Source organism: Crassostrea angulata, chromosome 4, assembly GCF_025612915.1.
Source record: "Crassostrea angulata isolate pt1a10 chromosome 4, ASM2561291v2, whole genome shotgun sequence".
Classification (NCBI taxonomy): Eukaryota; Metazoa; Mollusca; class Bivalvia; order Ostreida; family Ostreidae; genus Magallana; species Magallana angulata.
The window spans coordinates 19,263,694-19,289,032 of NC_069114.1; the positions used below are offsets into that span (position 1 = coordinate 19,263,694).

Genomic DNA, 25,339 nt, shown 5'->3' on the forward strand with positions numbered 1-25,339 from the left:
CGCCAGGGAGTACTTCAATATAACCGTTATAAAAACAACTAATTATCACCTTTGGGGACCAATCAGTGGCTTCAATATAAGATATATTTCAAAATAACCGATTTCATTATATCCGTGAAATCAATGCAAAGAATATGAGAGGTAAAAACTGGTGATTTATTTCTATTTCAAAACAAGCGGAATTTCAAAACAAGCGAGTTCAATATAAGTGGAGTAAGCTGTATTGATAGGAGGTCATTTTCACACTACCTTAACTTCTGACCAATCAGGGCTTTAGAAAATCAATTTGAACTCTTGTAAATTAGTTCATGCCTAATTTCTATGTATTAAATAAATATACCCCCCAGATTACAGAGTATTTAAGAGTTAGACCTCTCGTAAAACAGATAAAGGCATGTCTGTGATAAGTTGGGGATATATTTAGACAAGAAAAATATTGACTGCGACTTTAAAACACTATTACGCACAGGGAGTTTTTCCATATTTGCAATGTCGTCATGTGAAGCTATTAACTCTCATATTACGCAATATCCTAACAATACTATTTTACAATTAGATTGATAAATTAATGAAGAACATCTTTTCCAGCGACATCAATATCGTAGCACGTATCGTTTTTTTTAGTTATACAGCTAAGACTTTCCGGGCGCCTAGATCCCTTATTTAAGAGGCCAGCCCCTTTTTCTTGTCTCACATGAAAGCCCTTTAATTTATGCACAACATTTGTTCTATATGCATTTAGAAAATATTTCAACCTACAAAAATCGAAGCGAAAGCCGTTTTAAAATCGGACGATGCATTACAGAGATATCGGGGTTTAAAAATTGATTCTTCCGGAAATTTTGATTCCGCGTCCTTGGTTTCAAAAATAGCGTAATGTTCAAAGTAAAATTAACTCGTACCAAAAAAAATTGTTAAGTCGTACTTGAACACATTCGGATTTTTTTTGTTAAGTCGTACTCGAAATATGAAAAGTTTTTGTTAAGTCGTACTTAAAATCATTCGTATTTTGGTAAGTCGTACCAGGAATAATTCGATTTTTTCATCTTTTTATTTTAATTACTCTTGTTGTTGGTTTAAGAGCTCTGCTTCTTACAGGAACTTCCAGCTTTACTTCCGACATTAACGGAAGACCCACTCGTTGCTTTGCAACGAGCTTTGCTCAAGTTATTCTTTTTTTTTTCTTTTTCTGACTTTTTGGAGCATTATTTCTCAAAAACTATCCAACCGATTTGCACAAATTTTTTAGAATTGATAGAGCATTATCAGTGCTATATATAATTAAATTCTTGAAGGATGACGTCACTTCCGGTTTCAGATATTGACGATTTTATAAATTTTTGAGGGTCATTTTGTCCACGCATCTCCTCCGAAACTAATTGAGATATAAGCTTGAAATTTTCAGGAATTGTAGGTGAAAGTCTGTAGATGTAAATTATTTCACGAAATTTTTCAACATTTTCTGCAATACCTTTCGATGTATAAATATTTTGTTAAAACATGTTATGCAAAAGTTGTTCCAATTTGCACGGGTTTTCATAACAAAAGTTGATCAAAATAATGTTCTGTACAACATGCTACCTTAAATATTTTTGTTTATGACCCCGTTAAGGAGTTTAAGGGTCCGCCGCTAAAACACATTTGTACAAATATCTCGAGAACGGTTAACAATTCGTGAACACATGTTGAACAAAATATGTTTATATTTCCTGACCTTCCATTTGATAACAAGAATAAGGGACTGGCCCTTCAAAATAGGGGACAGGAGTGCTCTATTGTCTTCTTACAATAACTCTTTACTAAACAATAATTTGTTATATATTATAGAAGCAAAAATATTCATTGTGCAGCTGTTAATCCATACACTACGAAGTCATATGTTACGTAATTAGATGTTTCAAAGGGCCATCAGTTCAAAATTTGATCATTGATATCTGAAAAAGGAGAAATATTTTAAATAACAATGTAGAACAAAAGTTGCTCAAAATAATATTCTTAACAAATAGATGCCATACATTTCTTGTTAGTGATCCCGGTAAGGAGTTAAAGGGTCAGCCCCAAAACTCAGTTATTTAGATATCTCGAGAACGGTTAACAATTCTGAAACACTTGTAGAACATAATAGGTGTACCTAAGGATACGTTTTATTTAATATCAAGAAAAATGGGCTGACCCCTCATATTAGGGACCAGAATGGCTACTAAGTCTTTTTATAATAATTCTTTTCTCACCAATAATTTGAAATTAATAATAAAGCAAAAAAGAAGCTTCTTTTATTAAGCTTGATATAAAAATGAAATCCGTTTAAAAATTGAGTTTTCCGAAAATTTTGATTCCGCGTTCTTGGTATAGAACATAGTGTTATGTTCAAAGTGAAAATAATTCGTACCTAAATTTATTCGAAAATTGTTAATTCGTACATGGACATATTCGGGATATTTTTTTATTAAGTCGTTCTTGTAGTTGTTAAAGTATTTGTTTATTCGTTCTTGCAATCATTCGGATTTTGTTAAGTCTGACCAAGAATTATTCGATTTTTAGAAATCTTTTTCTTGTATTTACTTTCTTAGTTGGTCTTAGAACTCTGCTTCTTACAGGAACCTCTAGCTTAACTCTCTACACTAACGGAAGACCCACCCGTTGCTTTGCAACGAGCTTTGCTCTAGTTATTATTCTTTTTTTCTTCTCTGACTTTTTTGGAGCGTTATTTCTCAAAAACTATCTAATCAATTTGCACAAAATTTTCGGATTGATAGAACATAATCGGCACAACATATTATTAAATTTCGATTGATAACGTCACTTCCGGTTTCAGATTTCAGATATTGATTATTTTGTAAATTTTTAAGGGACATTTTGTCCACGCATCTCCTCCGAAACTAATCAAGATAGGAGCTTGAAAAGGTATTGTAGATGAATGTATGTAGATGTACTTCTTGCTTCCATTTATGAAAATTGCTCAAGGCCTCAAAGCTCGCCTGAACCTTAAAATTAGCACCAAATTTTTTCACGAAAATTTCGAACATTTTCTAAAAAAATTTTAATGTGTACATATTTTGTTAAAACATTTAATGCAAAAGATGTTTATATTTGCAAGACCTTTTATTTGATATCTATAGAAAAGGGATGGTCCCTCAAATTAAGGACCAAAAGGGCTCTAAAGTCAGTTTATGAATCTTAAATTCACCAGATCACCTATTTCCAAAGACTTCTATAGCTTCTAATGTACAACTTTAGTCCAGCTTTTTGAACCCCAACGTTTAGTGTTTTACAGATTTATAATTCAAAGCACAAAATAAACAATTATAATTACTGTAGGTGTTTCAAGTAACAATTGAATAATCATACATGTTTTTTTAATAAATAATTGACACTTGCTCCTATTTTGGGGAGATGTATAGTACTATGAATGGGGCTGATTGGCTTTTTCTTAGATGTGTTGCATCTGAGGTAGAGACACAGTCACACTTTATTTTTCACAGTTTTCTTGCCCCATTTTCACATTCACCAAATAACCAGAAAATGTAACTTTTGATATCATGTCTATGATAACTGTATCGATGAACCTATATCTGACTAAAGCTCCGTTTTATGATTGGTTGCAGCTGCGAGTAGCTGATCCAATCGCTGTGCTTGTAATTATAAACTTTAAAAGAAAACACGTGTGATCTTTGGTAAAACATTCGGTGCTTTAAACAAGTTGAGACACAAGTTCTCGGGTACAGTGCCTCCCCAACGATGGTCTAACCAGATCGCTATAAAAACCTATACACTTTACTGAGATTGAACAGAGTTCTACAAACTTGTCAAGGCTCGCGTGATAGCATGGGAAGTAAATATAATGAATGTAGAAGTTGCATTTCCCGTTGATATATACGTTCCTACTTATGGTTATTGCTTTTAAAGGTTCAATGAATTGCGTTTAATTAATTTCTTTGATCCACAATATTCACGGCAACGATACCTGGTTTTATGGCACACACTATTCATATAGATTGGTGACCTTTTCACTCCCGGTACAGGTCCTTATAAAACACTATGAATAAAACATCCCGTGCTTTCCCTAGACTATAATGTAATTCTAATTGATAGCATCGTTAATTATGTTACGATATTCGGTAGTCAACATGTTTTCAAGTTGTATTAATGCCATGATGCGTACTTAAAAAACTTCTATGACGTCACCCAATGTATTTAGTCGACGTTTATTTTCACTATTCAATCAACAGTTGTTGGATATATAAATATCCAACTGATGGGCAGTTGTATATTTTTAATATCCAACCGCCCATCAGTTGGATATTCAAATATCCAACAGTGCATAAAACAAATAAAAATGACAAAATGTTGAAAGGTGTATTTCCATCCTAAATCCAAATTTATAATTAACACAGAATCTTGTCATCCATAAATGTATATCCGATAAGCCACGAATGAAATTTCAGCAGAAATATCTCCTTTTCTTTGTTTTAATAGATTTGGGATCACATATAAATCACTTCCATAAACACTTTTAGACTTCCTCTTTGAACCTTGAACCACAACACTCCTTTTCCCTTTTTAACAATATAAGGAATATTATCGCACTATGACTTCATGAGACTCCTACCAAATTTTTAACAAATCGTCTGTTAATTTTCGTCAAATTTCTGATTTGTCCTTTCTCCTTGCATGTCTTAAATATCATTCAAACGGTATCCGTGTCTTTCCCGGTAGTGTAGACCTCTATATACATTGAATGTTCTTTGCATTAAAAAATTCATCATCTAAATTTAAGTCGTTCAGTACAGCGGAATGGTTTACTATAACATGCGCATCTGTTCACTGCTCCATGAAAAAAGGTGTGTTTGGTTAGGCTATTGTGTATGGTACTATTCAGTCTATTGGAATTATAAATGAGCTAGATGCTTTTGTATTACAGCACAGTTGGATATATGAATGGGTCAATGCTTCTTTGAGGTTCAATTGGGGGAATTTTTTTTAAGTAAAATAAATAACTCGATAGTGTTGAATAGTTAAGAGAAAACATCCCCTCCTCGGTCCTTCGGCCCTCGGAGGGCATGTTTTCTCTAAACTATTCAACACTATCTCGTTATTTATCCTTTACATAACCCGTTTTTTTAAATTCGCTTAAAATGTAAATATGCATGGGGCGCAACTCAAATTGCTCGCTAGATAGCGCCACTACATTACCGAGTTTTCGTAATGAAATCCGCCAAGGGTTTATGGAGAGCAAAGTGGACCGAAAACCCTTGGCTAGCGAAGATGCAAACAATATACATGTACTAAAATTACAATATGCTTTCTTCTTTATGTAAGAGTAGGATAATAACTTCCGAGGTGTTCTGAACAAATCGTTGATCTTGCTTTCACCATGCGTTCACCGTTCACCTTTCGCTCCCGTTTGCGCTCTGTTCGCGTTCTGAACGCGACCTCCGTTCACATTTCATATTAAATCACACAATTCCGTGAGCGTTAACTCATCGTTCATTCACCGTGTGTGCGCTCTGCGTTCGCTCATCGCTCGTGTTGGAAAGTAGAACGTTTTAGGCACTGTAATACATGCAACATATACACAAAAATAAAAAACGGGTCAAAAATACATTTTTATTAGCTCAGCATAGAATTCACTTCTTATAGCTTATGAAAAAATTGTCTCATCGTGTAGTTTAAGAAAGTAACATAACTAACTGCATTTATTCCTCTATTTTATATAGTTTATAAGAAGTTAAAGTAATGTACGGTGAATAATATAAAATTTCAGCAAACACGAGAGAACCATCTAACAGTAATAATGCAGTGTCATCAGCATATCGATACATCAAGTATTGAATCTCATATATCGTACCACCTTATATGTTTTTATTACTTTTTATACTCCCGGCAAACAAATTTGGCAGGTATAAAGGAATCATATCTGTCTGTCTGTCCGTCTATGCAATCAGCTTCGAACAATCACAATAATTCAATATGTGGCATTCAGGACATTTCACTAAATAAGCACAAAATGTGTTTTGTTTACTATGCCATGGAAGTTTCGTACGAGTCTTTTTACATGTATGAAGGGACATTTTTGTGCATTTGAACTAAGATTTAAGCTTGAAACAATGTTATATGAAGGTGGCTCTATACATTACTTTTTGATGACGCCGTACGCAAAAAAGTAAGTCTGGAAGCATTTAATTCCGGTACAGACTGATTTCAACAGAGGCAAATTGTATGGGGGCCGCTCTTTTGAAAAAAAATTGTTAAATGAACAGATTTAATTTGATAATTGGAAAATTCATTATTTATATGTATTGGTGGTATTGGACACCTTCATGTTGTGTCGTATTATTTATCGAAATAAATAATAAAATCAAGACTAATTTTATATATAGTTTCTTTCCCATATTTGTCATCTTACAGCGTAGCGCAGTGGGTTAGAGGAATCATTAGGGTCCTGTAAGTCATGAGTTTGAATCCAACTGGAGATATTAAAAGTTTTGCCTTTCCAAATTTTCTAAAACTTATTTTTGGTTAAATATTGTGAAAAAAAAATCTAACCCAGTGAAAGTATTTCAATTATAATGTACTTTAATCCACATTAATATCGACAGATGTTCCTGTTAGATCTCCGTGTGGCTAAATTATGTGAGAAATATGATAACACGTGCTGTCGTTGTAACCACGTTTTAATGAATGCAACATTCAAAACCAACATGAACAAATTCCGGATCACTGGTGCGGATTAACGAATCCCGGAATAATACGAACATAGTCATATACACAACACTCCTCCCTGACTGGTTAAAAAGTTACCATATTAACAAAAGTGAAAATGTAATAGCACAAACTAGTTCTAATCAATAAAACACAATTATAAATGTTACGGGATAACCAAACATTCAGCATTAGTTCATCTTGGTAAATTCACATGACTATGCCAAGTTACAAACAAAATCACAAGTTCAACTTGTCAGGTTTGTTTCGGGCTCGCGGTTGATTTCGACGTGGTGTTGGTGTACTGCTCGCGGTGTCCTTCACGCATTCCTTATTACTGTCAGGAGGACATGGTACATTCACGGATGACTCAAACGGAGTTTCAGCAGTGATGTCCACAGAAGTTGGGTCAGCAGCTTGATTTTTTGAAGTTCCAACTATCTGGTCAACGTGCTTTCTCCGTAGCGTTCCATTGACGTCCACCTTGTAAGACAGGGGTCCAGTTCGAGAATGGATTTGTCCTTTTGCCCACTTGTCTGCATTACAGCGGTAATCGCGTGTGTTTACTGGGTCACCCTCAGAGAACTCCCAAATCTCATTTCCGCGGTGTTTTGCCTTTGAACCATATTGTTTACAGAGGACTGTAGTAGCCAAGTCTGGTTTCATGATGTCTAAACGGGTACGAATATTTCGGCCATACATCAACATGGAAGGTGATTCATTTGTGGTTCCTTGTGGGGTGATTCTGTACTTACAAAGAAATGAGTTAAGTTTCTTTGTTGATGCATGCAGAATCTCCTGAGCTGATTTGATTGCCATCTTAAACGACTGAACAAACCTCTCGGCTTGACCATTCGTCTGCGTATGGAACGGTAAGGAGGTTATATGTCGGATAGCGTTTGATTCCATGAATTGGCGGAATTCCTCTGACCGGAACTGAGGTCCATTATCGGACACTACCTCTACAGGTATCCCTTGACGTGCAAACAGTGTCCGTAAGGTGTTAATTGTAGCATTACTTGTGGTGCTTTTCATTTCAAAATTCTCTGGCCATTTCGAATGCGCGTCTACAACAATGAGAAACATGGCGCTCTGAAACGGGTCGGCACAATCTATGTGTGACCGATGCCATGCCTTTGGCGGGAAATTTCATGGGTGCACTGGTGCAGCGGAAGGTGTATTCTGGACACTTCTACAACCAGAACAAACTTCAATTGCTTCGTCAAGCTTGGACCACCATACATAGGATCTAGCTACAGCCTTCATCTTGACAATACCAATGTGGCCGGAATGAAGTTCTGTCATAACTTTAACACGTAAAATGTTTGGTATGATCACACGATTTCCCCAAGTCACACATCCTTGATAAACATTGAGTTCATCTCTGCGATTGAAGTACGGTTTTAGCTCGTCATCACAACCCTGAGGAAAATGTCCTCTTACCACATAATCCAAAACTTGACTAAAAAGTGGGTCACGTTGGGTTTCTCTACGAATCTGCACACATGTTACAGGTAGGTCATCAAAATGCTTGTTGTAAAACAAATCAATAGGGTCCTTCTCATCCTGTGGTTGATCGACACTGTGTAGCGGTACACGGGGAAAGTGCGTATGCATTACCATGTAACTTTGTTCCACGAAAATCAATGTCATACTGGGATCCTGATAAGAATACTGCATAGCGCTGAAGACGTGCCGCTGTCATCACAGGAAGGGATTTTTTTGGGTTGAATATACTAAGCAGTGGTTTGTGGTCTGTCACTAGAGTAAACTTATGACCATAAAGGTATGAATTGAACTTCATCACACCCCAATACAGAGCAAGAACTTCTTTGTCTATTTGTGAATAAGACTTCTCTGCCTGGTTCAATGTGCGTGACGAAAATGCTATGGGTCTTTCTGATCCATCAGGAAACATATGAGAAAGTACAGATCCGATTCCATAGGGCGAAGCATCTGCAGCTACTTTCAAGGGTAGTTTAGTATCGTAATGGCACAGAACTTTGTCGGAGCAAATCAACTCCTTGATTTCTTTAAAAGCTCTTTCTCTCTTGGAGCTCCATTCCCACTTGGTTCCTTTGTTGAGAAGTTCATGTAATGGTCCTGCTACACTTGACCGATTGTCTATGAATCTGTGATAGTAGTTCACTAGACCCAAGAATGATCTGAGCTGTGACACATTCTTGGGGCATTGGACTTCCTTTACTGCCTTAATTTTGTCAGGTGACTTGTGTAGGCCATGATCATAAATTTCATGTCCAACGTAGCTGACTTTAGCTTGAACAAATTCACACTTTTGAAGGTTCACATGTAGTCCATAAGACTGAAGACGGTCCAGGACAAGTTTTAAGTTCTGTAAGTGATCCTCGTCATTGTGACCGGTAACAATAATGTCATCAATGATCACTTGTGTTGATGGTATATTCTGTAGTACTTGCTCGATTGCTCGTTGCTATAAAGCTGGAGCGGATGCGATGCCATATGGTAGTCGCTTGTACTTAAAAAGCCCTTTATGGGTGTTGATAACAAGTAGATCCTGTGAATCATCATCCAGTTTCATGTGGTGGTAGGCCTGCGTCAGGTCAAGTTTTGAAAACTTCTTACCCCCAGCAAGAGTTGCGAATATGTCCTCAATTTTGGGAAGAGGATACTTGTCCACACACATTACTGGATTGACGGTTTCTTTGTAATCACCACACAACCGAACACTGCCATTCTTCTTGATGGCTGGGACTATCGGGGTAGCCCACTTGCTGTGTGCCACCGGTTCAATAATTCCATCTACCTGTAGTTTCTCAAGTTCTTGTTCAACCTTCATCCTCAAGGAATATGGGACGTTTCTGGCCTTCATAAATATCGGTTTGGCTTCAGGGTCCACTGTTACTGTCCCTTTTATATGTTTTAGGGTCCCGACCCCAGGTGCGAACAGATCCTTATGCGAGTCATGTAGATCCTTCAGTGATGACTGGTAAGTTGAATTAACTGCGCGCAAAGTCTTGATCTCCTGCCAGTTGAGTTGTAGCTTTTCAAGCCAGTCTCTTCCGAGTAAAGCTGGTCCACCATGTGGTACAACAAGTAAGTCAAGGTTAGCTGTTTGGGAGTTGAGTTTCACATTCACTTTTATCTTGCCCAAGGGTTGGATTGTGTCTCCTGAATAAGCTCGCAGTATTTCGCTGGATGGTTCAAGATTAACCGTGTTGAAGTTTGCACTGTTATCACTTTCTGAGATCACTGAAACAGCTGTCCCTGTGTCAACTTCCATCTTTATGACCTTGCCCTCAATAACTGGGTGCACTGTTATTGGTGGTTCATGATGTGACTTCATATGGAAGGTACTAGTAATGTGTAAAAGTGGTTCTCCTTCACCCTCCTGGTAGTGTTCTTCCTCGGAATCAAATTCCTCCTCTTCATTGTAGAATAGGGAAGTGTTACGTCCCGTGTTTCTGTTGCGCTTCTTCTTCATGCATGCTCGCTCGCTGTGTCCATCCCTCTGACAGTAAGAACAGACGGAGTTAATATGTCGACACTGGGAGGTTGGGTGTTCACCATCACAGCGGTAGCATGTGTTTCTCTTGGTTGTTGGACGTGCAAAAGATGAAGTGTTTCTCACTGTAGGTTTCTTGCTGAATAGCTGAGGTTGACGCGGTTTGGGTTGTGTGTTAATCTTGTACACTGTCTCAGGTTTCACCCCCTGTACTGCATCCCTCGCTGCTGTTTCCATAGCAACTGCTAAGTTGATTGCTTTCTCCAGATTAAGGTCAGTCTCTGAAAGTAGTCTCTTTTGAATAGACTCTTGACGAAGACCTACTACTTGTCGGTCGCGTAATGTGTCGTTTAAAGCTGCCTCAAACTGGCAATGAGTTGCCAAGTTGCGTAGTTCGGCAATATATGTCAGTACAGATTCATCAGGCCGTTGGTTGCGCTTGTGAAATCGGAATCGTTCGGCTATCACCACGGGTTTTGGGCTCAAATGTTCACGCAGTGCCTTAAGGAGATCCTTAATGTTTTTATCTGTTGCTTTGGCTGGAGCAATTAAGTTTTTCAAAAGTGTGTACGTTTTAGGACCAATTAAACTGATTAAAGCAGGCACCTTATGAGCGTTGTCTTTGTCATTAGCGAGAAAAAATGCCTGCAATCTCTCCTTGTAGGATTCCGACGATTCAACTGATTCGTCAAATTGTTCGATTTTACCGATGTGTGGCATGGTAAACAAACGATAGTAGGCTCAAACTTACACCTTGTCGCCAGTTGTTAGATCTCCGTGTGGCTAAATTATGTGAGAAATATGATAACACGTGTTGTCGTTGTAACCGCGTTTTATTGAATGCAACATTCAAAACCAACATGAACAAATTCGAGATCACTGGTGCGGATTAACGAATCCCGGAATAATACGAACATAGTCAAATACACAACAGTTCCATACCACCTTAAGGGAACGGGAGGGTGGCTTTGAATTGATCTTAGGTTGGGGTACATAAAGGTTGGGGTACATAAATCCTAGAAGTTAATTTCCTCCTTTATTTATTTGAGTTGGTTTTGCATTACTTAATATATAGACCTATAATGAAATATGTATGTACATCTATCATTCCAAAACAAAATACAGAAAATGAGAAGTCCCCAAGGTGTTTGGGCCTTGAGACTTGGGAACAATAACTCTTACCTGAGGAACTTTCATACCAAATAAAATTTTAATTTTTTTTTTGGTGTGTATTTGCAATGATTTTCAGTCAATTTCTTTATGTCACATTTATCAAAATCCATTTTCTTATAAATATCAAGCAGCTATTTAGATGATTTGTCAACAGAATATATGAACAATTATTTTTTGGGAAAAATTGCAATAATAAAATTTTGAATGTTATGAGGTGTTATATTTTTAAATTGTCTGAAGGACATATCCATCATATAACAAAAAACCTTATAATTGGTAATAATTAACTTTTTAAAAAATGTGTTAAAAAAAACCCGAAAATTTTAACAATTCTTTAAAAAGACCTATAGTATCACTAACTTCATTTTATTATTTGATAAGTAGATTTTTAGTGGTCTTCTATTGAAAATTGGAATAAATTGTGGGTGTGTAGTGCCACCTTAATTATACTTACTTTTTTATTATCATTGCACGTGTAAAGTTCCATAACTTCCGTAATAAAATAACCAAGTGAACAAATTATACTCGAAGGACTAAGCTCTCTTCATTTTGTGGCCGATGAATTGTTTGGCAAAATAATCAAAATCCGTTCAATGTTCAGCAGTAACCTTTTTAAGTCGTAAAAATGTACTTACTCCTAACTGAAAATGATAAATGAAGTGTTCATTATATGTATCATGGAATGAATGGTAGATGTCTTAAGAACAAACTTCATACCTTTAAAGCAGTAACTAAGCAATGAATTCCAAGTAATCATGCCTTAATGTCGAAAAATATTTGATTGAGTGAATGGCTGCTTTTTAAAAGAAAAATATCAAATTCTACTTTAGTTGATACTGAGAAGTGCAAAAATGTTGCTTTGTTTTTACAATATCAAAATTCAAGATTTTATTGAGTTTGAACAGCGAGCTTTAATGCTATTTTTTAACATCAGAATATCAGGAGTGCACAAGAAATGGCGAAGAAGGATTAAACGTTTTAACACCTACACAATATTTTGAAAATTATCAACTTGACACTGCTTTGATTGAGGAAGGTATGTATTGAATTTCATAGGCTAATGTGTCTCTTAGTTGCCTCTTTCAAACATTTGCTTATTGTTGATGGAAAAAAGCCCAGTTTCTTTTTTTTTCTTTTTAAAAATTGATTTTTTTTCTTCATTCTAGCATGTTGTACCTATAAACGAAAAAGTGCTATAGGCGGTAATGAAGATGAAAAAGTCAAACCATTTTTTGATCATAATCAACTTATTGGCAGACATGCAGAAAACCATGAAGGGGAAATGCTGAACAAAAATAAGAATATGATTTGCCAAGGTATGAATGCAAATCACTACAACATTTAGTGTAATGAATTGAAAATACAGTTGAACTTAGATATTTCGAACACTGATATCTCGAATACAATGGATATGTGTAAGCCCCAACCACTTAGTTTTTTCAACAGTCCCTTCTAGTTTGAGATAACGAAGTTTTAACTATTTATAATGACTATAATATAGCTCTTTTAATTTACAAAAAACATTGTATGAACAAATACGTGAACAATGACTACATGTATTTGAACATGCACGTTTTTGCTATTATTTTGACTTAAAATTTGCCGTAACATTAGGAATTGAAAGTCGACTGAATATTAAACTTCTAATGAATGGGGCTCTATGAACACTTTAAAGCGAAGAGTTGATATCGTCCCTGTTAACTCTATAGTAAAAACATTTTTCTCGGGAATCCGTTTAAAGGACATATCGCATGTATCTAAAGTATGGGACATTTTACATTTTTTGGCTTCCTTGTGTATCTAATAATTACTTCTAACAGTTTGTTACCGGTATAAAAGCGATAATTAGGCATAATATCAATTTAAATTATAGCCCCGATCGTTCAAAAACTCGTTAATTAGATAGCGTGTCACGTGGTACAGTGACGTCACATGCGACCTTCATCGAACAGCTGATTGTAATCAAATTGTAGGATTAGCATTATCTTCTTTAAATCTTTGACATTTATTCACCATCTTGTTTAGGTGGGAAATTAAATGTAGAAGCCTTATATCTTAAAGTAAAGACCTTTGAAATATTCTAAAAATTGAAACAGTTACTGCAAGTAGCACAGTGGCGACAAAAATTGTTGTTTATTTTTGCTCATCTTTTCATTGTCGTTTTTGACAGGTGGTTCTGTCGGTGAACACGAACTTTTCAAAGAATGTGTTCTAGGCTAGCTGTAGAAATAATTTTGGAATAGTGCTACCAGTTGAAACCCCCAAAAGTAGATTATAGTCAGACACATTTAGCATAATTCATTTTTTTCATTTTTGTTCAATATATCTTCACAATCTGGAGAACACGCATTTCTAATTATGTTTCATGTACAATAGAATTGTAATACTTTTCAAAATGTCAAAGGAAAATAATTCAATATATGTTATTATAAAGAAATCCAGAAATATTATAACTCCGGAGGGCGGCGCATAAACAGTTACACGAAGATGCAAAAAATAAGGAATACATTTTAAGGTCATCTATTGCTGTCCGTTTTCGTCTATCGTCATGCACCGGTCATCGTGCGTTTACTCTTAACAATTTTACCTTATACTGATAACCACGCAAGGTTGTCGTTCAGTTTATATTTATTGTACACTTGTACATCAGTATGCTTGCAGTAAAAAGCTGTAATAAACAAATAACAGAGTTATAAATCTGAAAATTCCTAACACAGTTTAAATCAGTACATGACAAATGACTGAAAAAATATATATTGACGTTTCCACATAAAAACACAATGACACCTAAATTAACTCAATTTCTATGAACAAAGTCTTCGTCATATATAATATCTTTGTTATTAATATGCATTAAACATATTGTAGTTTAATAAAATTTATCATATAGTTTACCTAACATGTGAACACATAACATCATGCATGAGCGATTTTCGCGCAAACATGGATGAGTTCTGTCATACAGTTTCAATTTCATAAACATCCTTAACTGAACATTTTTAATAATATGATAATTATAATAAACACACAATTACTTACACCGTGGGGCTACATCATCAGCTCCATTGGTACGCTTGTATAAATATAGTTCAAGCCATCTGCGGCATGTGTGCACGTCTCTGTGCACAACTCAGGAATGCATTGAGGTATACAAAAAAGGGGAATAACTCTAGATGTAAAAAGCAAGTTGTACCAATAATATTCGTGAACAACAAACCTCTTGTCTGAAACAAATTTTGATTTAATTTGGTGTGTAGCATCCAGATGAAAAAAAACATATATTTTGAAATTCATGACCCACTATCCAGAACTGTTGGGTAAAAACTGTGAAAAAAATATAAGATGATGCGATACAAACTCAGAAAAAATTAATATAAATTTTCTTTTCTACAAATGGGCATTCAACAGAGAAACGAAACACATGGTTATGTTGAGCAGGAACACCTCTGCCAAAACACCTTAGAGCCATGCCAATATTATTGCCTATTAGGTTTGTTACTGACTGACTACAAAAATATATCGGGTTGATCAATCTCAAAGATGGCGAGGCTTCATTTCGGCATGTATAAAATTGATCAAACCGATATATTTCTGTAGTCAGTCAGTAACAAACCTAGTAAATGTTTTGTATTCTCGAGGACTGCCGTTAAATGATATTTTATTAACAATCTATCTATTATCAATCAATCTAATGTAACAGTCGGAACGTCTAATTAATATATTAAACCGAAAATCTTTAGAACGAGGCAACTTATTTACCTTTGCATCTGTGATATTAAATCGTATGCGGAATGTACTCAATTACGTAAACAAATAGGTAAGCGATTAAAGTTTTGTTTTTATAAGATATTATGTATAATAATATTTAAGAAGGTAATAACGGACTTTAATTTATTGCTTGAACAAACATTCTAATAAATTCTTTTCCTTGTAATAAAATATTCACTGAGTTAATTGGCAATCGGCTGATTCGATCGCCGATAATTGTGAACACTATACGGGAAGGCATTACTTTGTCCAAGTAGCATAGTGGACAAGGCACTCACTTGTCACCGCTGCGACCCGAGTTCGATCCCTGTGATCGACAGTGGGTGTATGTGATAGGGTATGGCGGTCGCCCGCTTGTACACGTGGTATACATAGAGTATTAAATATATTCTACGTTCAATGAGCAAAGCGAGATAACTCTTTCTAAATCTACTTTTAAAAAGTTGCAATTTCCATGCCCTGAAAACTCTATAAGAAGTCAAAAAGTGGCCCTACGGACTAAGATTTTTAAAATTGTAGTCATTACTGCAAACTAAAAACCGAAAAGATTTCAAACATCGGATGAAAAAAATAAAAAAGTTACAGCTAAATGGCTGTTTCAATATTGACCCCTCTAGATCCCTTATCTTTTAAAATTTTAATCCCCTAAACTTTTCCGGTCTGCGTATCAGGTCCCTAATTATAAATATTAAATATGAAGATATTTACTAGAAAACAGTTTGAGAAAACATGCCACGCGTGAATTTAGTTTAACATTAAAACACCAATAAACGATTTTTTTTTTTTTATCAACTTATCAAACTGGAAGTACTCAATGGTTTTAAACGAAACTTAACATATATGATTATTATGACAATTTTTACATTTCCCATGCCTCATTTAAAATTTTGGTGGTCATTTCAATTTTTACTTTTTTCATCTCCCCTTTATTCATAGGTTTAGGTTTAATATCCCAAAAACAGTAAGAGATAGAAAGAAATTGTTGCTTACGATTTTGTATATCATGCCATGAAATATCTAAATCCAAAATGTCTTAGTTTATAATCATAAATAAAATAGATACAAGGATCCTTTTAATATTTTGTATTTTGCATGTGTAAACTGGAAGTATATAGACCAGATGTCCAAAAAGGGACATTTGGGAGAACTCCAACAAAAAGTAAGGGCTTTTCGACAGCTTCGTTAAACATTTCTTAAATGTCAGAAATCATGAATGATATATTTCCAAAATTGTTCAACGCCTTGGAATAACTAGTTGCTTAAATAAGAACTTATGAGTAGTGCAATGTCAAAAGAAAGACAACTCCAGAACGTTAAATGCAGTTATACTTTCAATTTATAGAGGATTATTTTCAAAAAACTATATAACAATAAGTATTGATTCCTCGGACAAAAAAATTGGTATGCCAATAGTATTTGTAATGTAAATTCTTATAGCAAAATGAGATAACACTTTCAAAATAAAATTTTGAATTTTTTTTTAAAATATTATTTTTAAGCCCAGCTACTAATAGGAGTAGCCCCTCGGACCATAATTTTAAGATTGTACTCTTTACTTTATCAATAAACCGAAAAGATTTTGGAAATTTGATGAATAATAAAAAAGTTAAAGGAATGTTTTAAAGGTTGGTCCCTGCAGATCCCTTATTTTTTCGAAATGTCCACCCAAAAACTTTTCTGGTCTGCGCATTGGTAGTGTCATTACAAAAAAAATATTGAAATATTTACTTGAAAACTTTTTGAGAAAACGAAATACGCGTGATTTTAATTTACCACCGAAACTCACAAAGACGATTTTCATCTACTCATAAACCTGGAAGTACTCAATTTTTTTTAATGAATCTTGGAATGTATGTAAAATACTTCTATCTAAACAATGTTTAGGCGTGTTGTAAAATTCCTGGAGTTTTAAAAAAAAATTGTTTTTCATCCCCCTTTTCCCAAGTTTGAGCCCTGATATCTCAAAAACGTTAAGAGATAGAGAAATGCTTACGCATATGATTTTGTACAGCTACACAAGATACATCTAATTCTTAAATTTGAATGCTCTAACTCAAAAATAAATAAAGATATTGTGCTTCAATGAATTTTTAGTATTTCCTTTGTCAAAACCGGAAGTGCCGGAAACTGAAGTCCAAACCTTTCATACGCGTCTCATTCAAATGTAAACCGGAAGTATAAAGACCGGAAGTCCAAAAAGGGACACACGGGAGAACTAAACAATTGCAAAAATAATTAAACACTAAATATTCATTTTTTTCATCCGTTTTCAAAAAATCGGTGACGAAACTTTGTCGAGAAGAATAATAATAATAAAACACAACGAAAACAATAGGTCTTTTCGACAGAAAGCCGAAAAGCCCTAATTATAGGTATTTTCGACCGAAAGTCGGAAAGCCCAAAAAAAACAGAGTGAAAACTAGAGACGATCTCGTTGCGAGCAACGAATGGGTCTTCCGTCCGATTTTTGAATAGATTAGATTAAACTTATCACTTCAAAGATTAAATTGTAGATCTAAGCGAAAAATAGTAAAAAAAAAAATTGCGGCAATCGGGGCTTGAACCCGGGTCACCTGGGCCATGTCAACGATTCGATCGACTGAGCTACTCAGACTGTCGCTTCAGAATTTTGACGCTTAATTTCTCGAGAATGCCTGAATTACCTGAAAGCATCTTGTTGCGAGCAACAAGTGGGTCTTTCGTTTGATTTTGAATTGATAGGGTTCAATTAAACTATTGACATTTGGTACGTTTTACTATCATATTAACTTCTTTTCAAACTAATTTTTCAACCTACACTGCGAAATGCAGATTTCCGGAAAACGTCATTTTTAAACTTCAATATCTCCGCAACGCGTTATCCGATGTTAAAACGGTTTTTAGTTTTGTATTCAGTACAAAAATGTCAACAAAACGCATATGCTTTAAAATTCCAAAAATCGAAATATTACAATCACTTCCGGTGACAACCGGAAGTGATGGACGACCTGCTCATATTAAAATTTGATAAGTTTAAAACATATTTTGATGGAAAAAAAATTGTAGATTATTTGATTAAAAAAAAATTTAAAACACAATTTTCCAAAAATGCTGTTTGAGCGGACCGGAAGTGGCGGACGATCGTAGTTTTACCTGATCGGCCCTAGAAATTCAAAAATCTATCATTCCTGAAACTTGTAATTTTCTATCTTAAATCGTTTTTGCGAAAAAGGGAGGACAAGATCACTTTTTACAAAAAGAAAAACGAATATAACGGCTGACCGGAAGTGACGTCATCAACAAAAATGTACATGATAAAAGACCTTGATATTTTGTATTATTCGTGAAATTTTCATAAAAATCCATTGTAGCATATTTGAGATATTTGAGTTTTAAGAAAAATGTTAAGAAAAAAAAGAATAATAATAGTGAAAAATAGAGAAAAAGAAACCTAACAAAAACAATAGGGTCTTCCGTTGGAAACGGAAGACCCTAACAATAGGTTTTTTCGACCGAAAGTCGAAGAGCCATAAATAAAAAACATACCACAAGGCTACCAGTTTATCGAGAAAACAAAATCAACAACCATTCTGAAAGTATTGCATAAGCAATACACGTCCCCTACTGGTTCGTAGTATTCTATGAAAGCTTCGAAGTATACAACTATTTCAAAACTATTATAAACGAGATGTTATGCTTTAATCAGAAATAAAAGTACAGAGGAAATTCAAACTATAAAGTTGATGTAGAAATAAAAATGGGTTGAATAATGCTCTTTATTTTATCTTCTGTAATTTCGCCAAGTCTATTAAGTATTCGCTGGTAGAAATTTGTGAGAAACTGAAAACAATTCACTGTTATGCACATTATAATTTCCTACCGTCCTCCGAAAGTGGAAAACTGAAGTAGGACACACAGACGGACAGACAGGCAGACAGACGGACAAAGGAAAGCTATAGACCCATCCGGTGAAACCGGTAGGGGAATAATAAAGGAATCTTTCGACTTAAAATTATATTAAATATATTTGATGTATAAAATTCACTTTTAGCGAGTTGGTTGTTTGATTTTTATTATAAATGAATGTTTGACTTTTTTCATTCCAGAATCATCCATCGAAGAAGCTATTTTTAACGAGTGGAATCAGGAAGACTCTAGTTTTATATTTACAAAGGCGTGTGAAGAAGTAGAAAAATTAGTAAAAAACAAGAATCTGGTAATTGTAGCTGGTCAATCAGGATCTGGAAAGTCAGCCATTATTAAACATATTGCGCTCCAATACAGAAAACGGGGCTGGAAAGTAAAACGAGTGAAAGAAGTAAAAGATATTGTCGATGAATGTTGTTCAGGTCAATTTAAAAGGAATGAAACCATTTGTATCTTTAATGATCCAATAGGAAAAGAATCTTTTGATGAGATGTTGAATAATTCATGGCAAACATATGAGGAAGAGTTGAAATCCTATTTCAAAACATCAAAGCTAATGGTGTCGTGTAGGAGTTACATTGTTTCTGATACTAGACTGACACGTTATCTCGTTAATCAAGCAGACATCGTATACATCGACAATGACGAAAATAAATTATCCATTAGTGAAAAACGGCAGATTCTGACAAAATATACATCAGATATGAATTTATCCGACAACGAGTGTGACCAGATTGTGAAAGTAGAACAGTATTTCCCTTTATTGTGCAACTTATATTCTAAGATATGCGATTCTAACAAACACGATATAGGTTTTTTTACAGAACCTAGAAAAGTATTTGAAGAGGACGTTAGAGAGTTCCGAAAAAAAGATAAAAAAAAATACTGTGCTCTAGTTCTTCTTGTACTCTTCAACAATGATCTCTGTCCAAGTTATCTTTTGAAAAATAAGGAAATTGAAACCAAATATAAACACACGTTAAAACTTTATGGATTACCAGAGTACACGCCACCTTCTGAAATACGAGACACTCTTGAATCGCTAAAGGGGTTTTTCGTTAAAAAAATTGGTGACACATATCACTTCCATCACGACTTTGTGATGGAAGTAACGACCCATGTATTTGGGACAGATTACCCTGCAGATATTATTTATTACGCTGACATTGACCTCCTCAGGAGAACAGTAAGAGTAGAAAATTGCAACGAAAAAAATGACACATTTACGATAAATCTTACTGACAGATACGTAGAAGAGTATGCAAACAGATTATTTTCTGAAATGATTGGACCCCGCTTTTTAGATGTAGTTCTCAATCCCTGTCTGAGGAACGAAAAAGTGATAAAAGCACTAAGACAAAACATAGATAAAGATCCAAAACAACTAAAACTGATTCTTAAGAATACGAAACTTAAAACCAATACAGATAGATTGAATCGGACATCGAAAGATTTGCTTTTATCCAAACTTTCTTTCTTGGAATTACAAATGGAAGTTTCGCCTCTTTTTGCTCTGATCGTATTTTGTCATACAGAGTTGGCTACGCATTGTTTAAATACTCTACAGCAAAATCAAACCAATATTCATCACTGTTCCTTGTTTCCTGCTGTTTGTTGCAATGGTTCCTTGAGTATGTTTGAAACGTTTTCGAAAGACAGTATGACAATAATATGGCATGATGTTCACCCTATTCACATTGTATCGCTGTTTCACAATTATGAAATTCTTGAAAAGTTGATAGAGAAGGGTGAGAATGTGAATCAAAAAATTGACGCCTACAGGAGCTGGACACCTTTGATGTTAGCTTCTGGTAATGACTGCCAAGAAAACGAAATAAATAATCATGGAATCTCAAGCGAAACTAGGAGAAATAAAACTGTTGAAGTTTTACTGAAAAATGGAGCAGATATTAATATTTCATGCATAGTACACGGAGACGGTCCTCTCTTTTTAGCTTGTCAAAATGGATATGAAAGCACGGTAAATCTTTTGTTGAGAAAAAGACCAAATGTTAACGCATGTACAAACGATGGATCTAGTCCTCTGTACATAGCATGTCAAAACGGTCACGATGGGACTGTACTTTTATTACTAAGTAATGGAGCAGACATTAATTTATGCAAGGAAAACGGAACCAGTCCTCTCCTTATAGCTTGTGAAAACGGACATGATAGCACTGTACAGGTTTTACTGAGTAATGGAGCAGACATTAATTTATGCACAGTGGACGGAGCCAGTCCTCTCTATACAGCTTGTTTAAACGGACATGATGCCTCTGCAAAACTGTTGCTGAGTTATGGAGCAGATATTGATATGTGTATAAAAGACGAATTTGGTCCGCTTTTTGGTGCTTGCCTTCGAGGTCACGAGAGTACGGTAAAACTTTTACTAAGAAATGGAGCAAAATTAAATCTATGTCGAAATGGTTTATACAGTCCTTTCAATGGAGCTTGTTTTAGTGGACAAGAAAATATTTTTAATATTCTACTTCGAAATGGAGCAGACATTAATTTATGTATTGAAAATGGAGACAGTCCTCTTTATTCAGCTTGTTTATTAGGACATGATAACACAGTTAAATTTTTGGTGAGTAATGGAGCAATTGTGAATTTATGTAAAAAGAACGGAATCAGTCCGCTTTCTGCAGCTTGTTTTGTAGGACATGATAGTACTGTACAATTTCTACTTAATAATAAAGCAGACATTAATCTTTGCTCGGAACACGGAACCAGTCCGCTATATACAGCTTGTAACGAAGGACATTGTAGCACTGTACAACTTTTACTTAGTAATGGAGCAGACATCAGTTTATGTTGTATTGACGGATTCGGTCCTCTCTTTGCCGCTTGTACAAAAGGATATAATAATATTGTCCAACTTTTACTGAGTAATAGAGCAGACATCAATTTTTGTTCAAAAGATAATTCTAGTCCACTATATGCAGCTTGTCAAAATGGACATTATATCACTGCACAACTTCTTCTAAGTAATGGGGCAGACATAAATTTATGCAAAAATAATAACAGAAGTCCCCTCTATGCAGCTTGTTGTAACGGACATTTTGATATTGTACAACTTTTACTCAATGAAGGGGCAGATATTAATTTATGTTCAGAAGACGGAGCAAGTCCGCTCTATGCAGCTTGTATAAAAGGGCATGATAGCATCGTACAATTTTTATTAAACAAAGAAGCAAATGTTAATTTATGTAAGATGGACGGTACTAGTCCCCTCATTGCAGCCAGTTTTACCGGACATGATAGCAATATACAACAATTGCTAAATAATAGAGCAAACGTCAATTTATGTAACAATAATGGAATATATCCTCTCCATCTAGCTTGTTTAAACAGTCAGAAGAGCACTGTACAACTTTTAGTGGACAATCAGGGCGACGTCAATTTATGTATGAAAAACGGTATTAGTCCTTTACATGTTGCTTGTGAAACAGGAAATGTTGGCATTGTAGAACTTTTAATTACAAAAGAAGCAGACATAAACGTGCGTAGTGAGGATGGTACTAGTCCACTGCTTGCTGCATGTTTAAGCAAGCAATATTACATTATACAACTCTTACTACGTCACGGAGGTGATACAAATTTGTGCATGAAAAACGGAACTAGTCCGCTATATGTAGCTTGTTGCAACGGACGAAAGAAAACTGCACAACTTTTACTGAATAAAGGGGCACAAATTAACTCATGTATAAACGACGGTTCCAGTCCCCTCTTTGTCGCCTGTCTTAAGGGATATTACAGAACTGTACAACTGTTATTAGATAATGGGGCAGACAATAATTTATGTAACAAACATGGACACGGTCCCCTTTATGCAGCTTGCTTTAGCGGGCATTACGAAACGGCTCAACTCTTACTAAATAATGGAACCGATATCAATGAAGGCATGGCAACCGGAAAGAGTCTTCTGCATTTGGCATGCTGTGTTGGAAATGATGCGGTTGTGCAATTTTTACTAAGAAACGAAGCAAAGATTAATTTATGTAAAGAAAGCAAAGAAAGTCCAATTTGTTCAGATTGTTATAGAAGGCATGATAGTATACCAAGTCCTCTCTATGGAGCTTGTCTAAACGGAAAATATAGCACTGTACAACTTTTAATAAACATGAAAGCAGACATTAATCTATGTCTTGAAGATGGAATAAGTCCCCTCTTTGCAGCTTGTAAAGCAAAAAATGATAGTATTGTACAACTTTTATTGAGCAATGGAGCTGATGTTAATTTATCTAGAAGAGATGGTTGCAGTCCTCTTCATGAAGCTTGTAAAACAGGACATGACAGCACTGTAGAGTTATTGCTGACAAATGGAGCTAACGTTAATTTATATACGAAATGCGAAGTCAGTCCACTTTTTATAGCTAGTTTCAATGGATATGATAGAATCGTAAAACTTTTAATCAATAAAGGAGCAGACCTAAATCTATGTAGAGAAGGCGCACCAAATCCTCTGTTTGCAGCTTGTGAAAATGGACATAAAAGCATTGTACAACTATTGCTGAGTTACAGAGCAGACATTAATTTATGTAGGGAGGACGGAGCCATTCCTTTATGCATAGCTTGTCATAAGGGACATGAAATTATTGTACAACTTTTACTGAGTAATAAAGCTGAAGTAAATTTATGTATGAAGTGCGGAACTAGCCCTCTGTTTATTGCTTGTCAAAATGGACATGATACCATTGTACAACTTTTACTGAAGAATGGAGCAGACGTTAATTTATGCAAGAATGTCGGAGCCAGTCCTATCTATGTTGCTTGTCAAAACGGACATGATAGCACTGTACAACTTTTACTAAGCAATGGAGCAGACATTAATTTATATTTGGAAGACGAAAGCAGTCCTCTCTATATTGCTTGTCAAAATGGGCATATAGGCGCTGTTAAAATTTTACTGACAAATGGAGCAGATATCAATTCATGCTTGACAAACGGAATGAGTCCTCTTTATACAGCATGTTATAATGGACATGATGATATTGTACAACTTTTATTGAGAGATGGAGCAGATATAAATTTATGCATGAATGATGGAGTTAGCCCTCTATATATTGCATTCGAATGTAGATTCTCCAAAATTGTTGATATTTTACTCAACAATGGCGTAGTCGATAGCCTGGATTGTGGATGGGAAGTCAATCCAGATTTGGTAGATTGCTTTGATGAAAATGATAGCACTGTGAAATTTTTACGGCAACCCGACAACGTCCTTTGTAACATGTATGATTTAGATTCGTATTTTTCTCTTTTTGTAGGGTGTCAAGTTGAAAGAGTCACACGAATGATATTTGATATCTGAGTAGGTAATTTGAACTACCTTTACTTATGTTATTTTGTAAATCTACAAAACGCAGGTCATGATACATTATGAAAACTTACTTTACCTTGAAAGCAAACATTTGCACATGCTGAAAAGACAACTGGACATGTAGTTACGCTGTTACGAAAAAAATATTTTTTCAAAGAAAATTTTAATTCTGAGTGGGGAGTTTTTTCATATAGATTTTTTTCTTACATAGACTAATTGAAAATTATCTGAATAATTTTGTTGTTTGTCTGATCATTGTTGACATAATTAATTTGAATATATGTAAAGTTGCTTTAATATAGAAGCAACTTATATTTTGTTAAACCATGAACTGTAACTTTCATGATTTGTCGTATGCATACTCTCTTTAATTTTTTCTCTTAATTTTATGAATGGTCACGTACTTTTTACACCGTTATGTAACACTGTTTTTATCTAGTCTATAAATTTTCTCTCTATAAAATTAATTTAGCTTTTAGCCAAACAGAGTACAGCCTGTCTCACATTATTGATATATTATTTGGTTTATACAAGAAGTTCAATTTACTTTTTTAAAAACCATTAATTCTCCCCTTCCATCAAAGATATTTGATTTCTATGTTTTAAGAGTATTCTTACATATGATTCCATTTTATGTACCACTTTTGTTTTCATTGCTATTCAATTTTGTGGTTTTAAGTATGTGAACTATTTTTGGCACAATACATGTATGTTGAAAGACCCCATTTGATTATAACTTCTATTTTTTTAGCTCACGTGAACCGAATGTTCAAGTGAGCTTTTCTGATCACGTGTTGTCCGTCGTCCGTCCGTCCGTCAGTCGGTAAACTTTTCACATTTTTGACTTCTTCTCTAGAACCACTGAGCCAAATTTAACCAAACTTGGTACAAAGCATCCTTATGGAAAGGGGATTTTAAATTGTTAAAATAAAGGGCACAACCCTTTTTAAAAGGGAGATAATTGCGAAACTGCGAAAATTGGG

General features: G+C 35.0%; 1 protein-coding gene across 1 annotated transcript in view; it reads left to right on the forward strand.

The window, feature by feature from the left end:
* LOC128182140 (uncharacterized) overlaps window positions 1-24,347 on the forward strand; it is a 34,408-nt gene extending 10,061 nt beyond the window's left edge. The window contains exons 10-12 of the mRNA XM_052850751.1: window positions 12,294-12,395; window positions 12,526-12,675; window positions 19,213-24,347. Coding sequence (XP_052706711.1) covers window positions 12,294-12,395; window positions 12,526-12,675; window positions 19,213-24,347 — 5,387 coding nt within the window. The remainder of the gene's footprint in view (window positions 1-12,293; window positions 12,396-12,525; window positions 12,676-19,212) is intronic.
* Window positions 24,348-25,339: the final 992 nt, after the last annotated feature.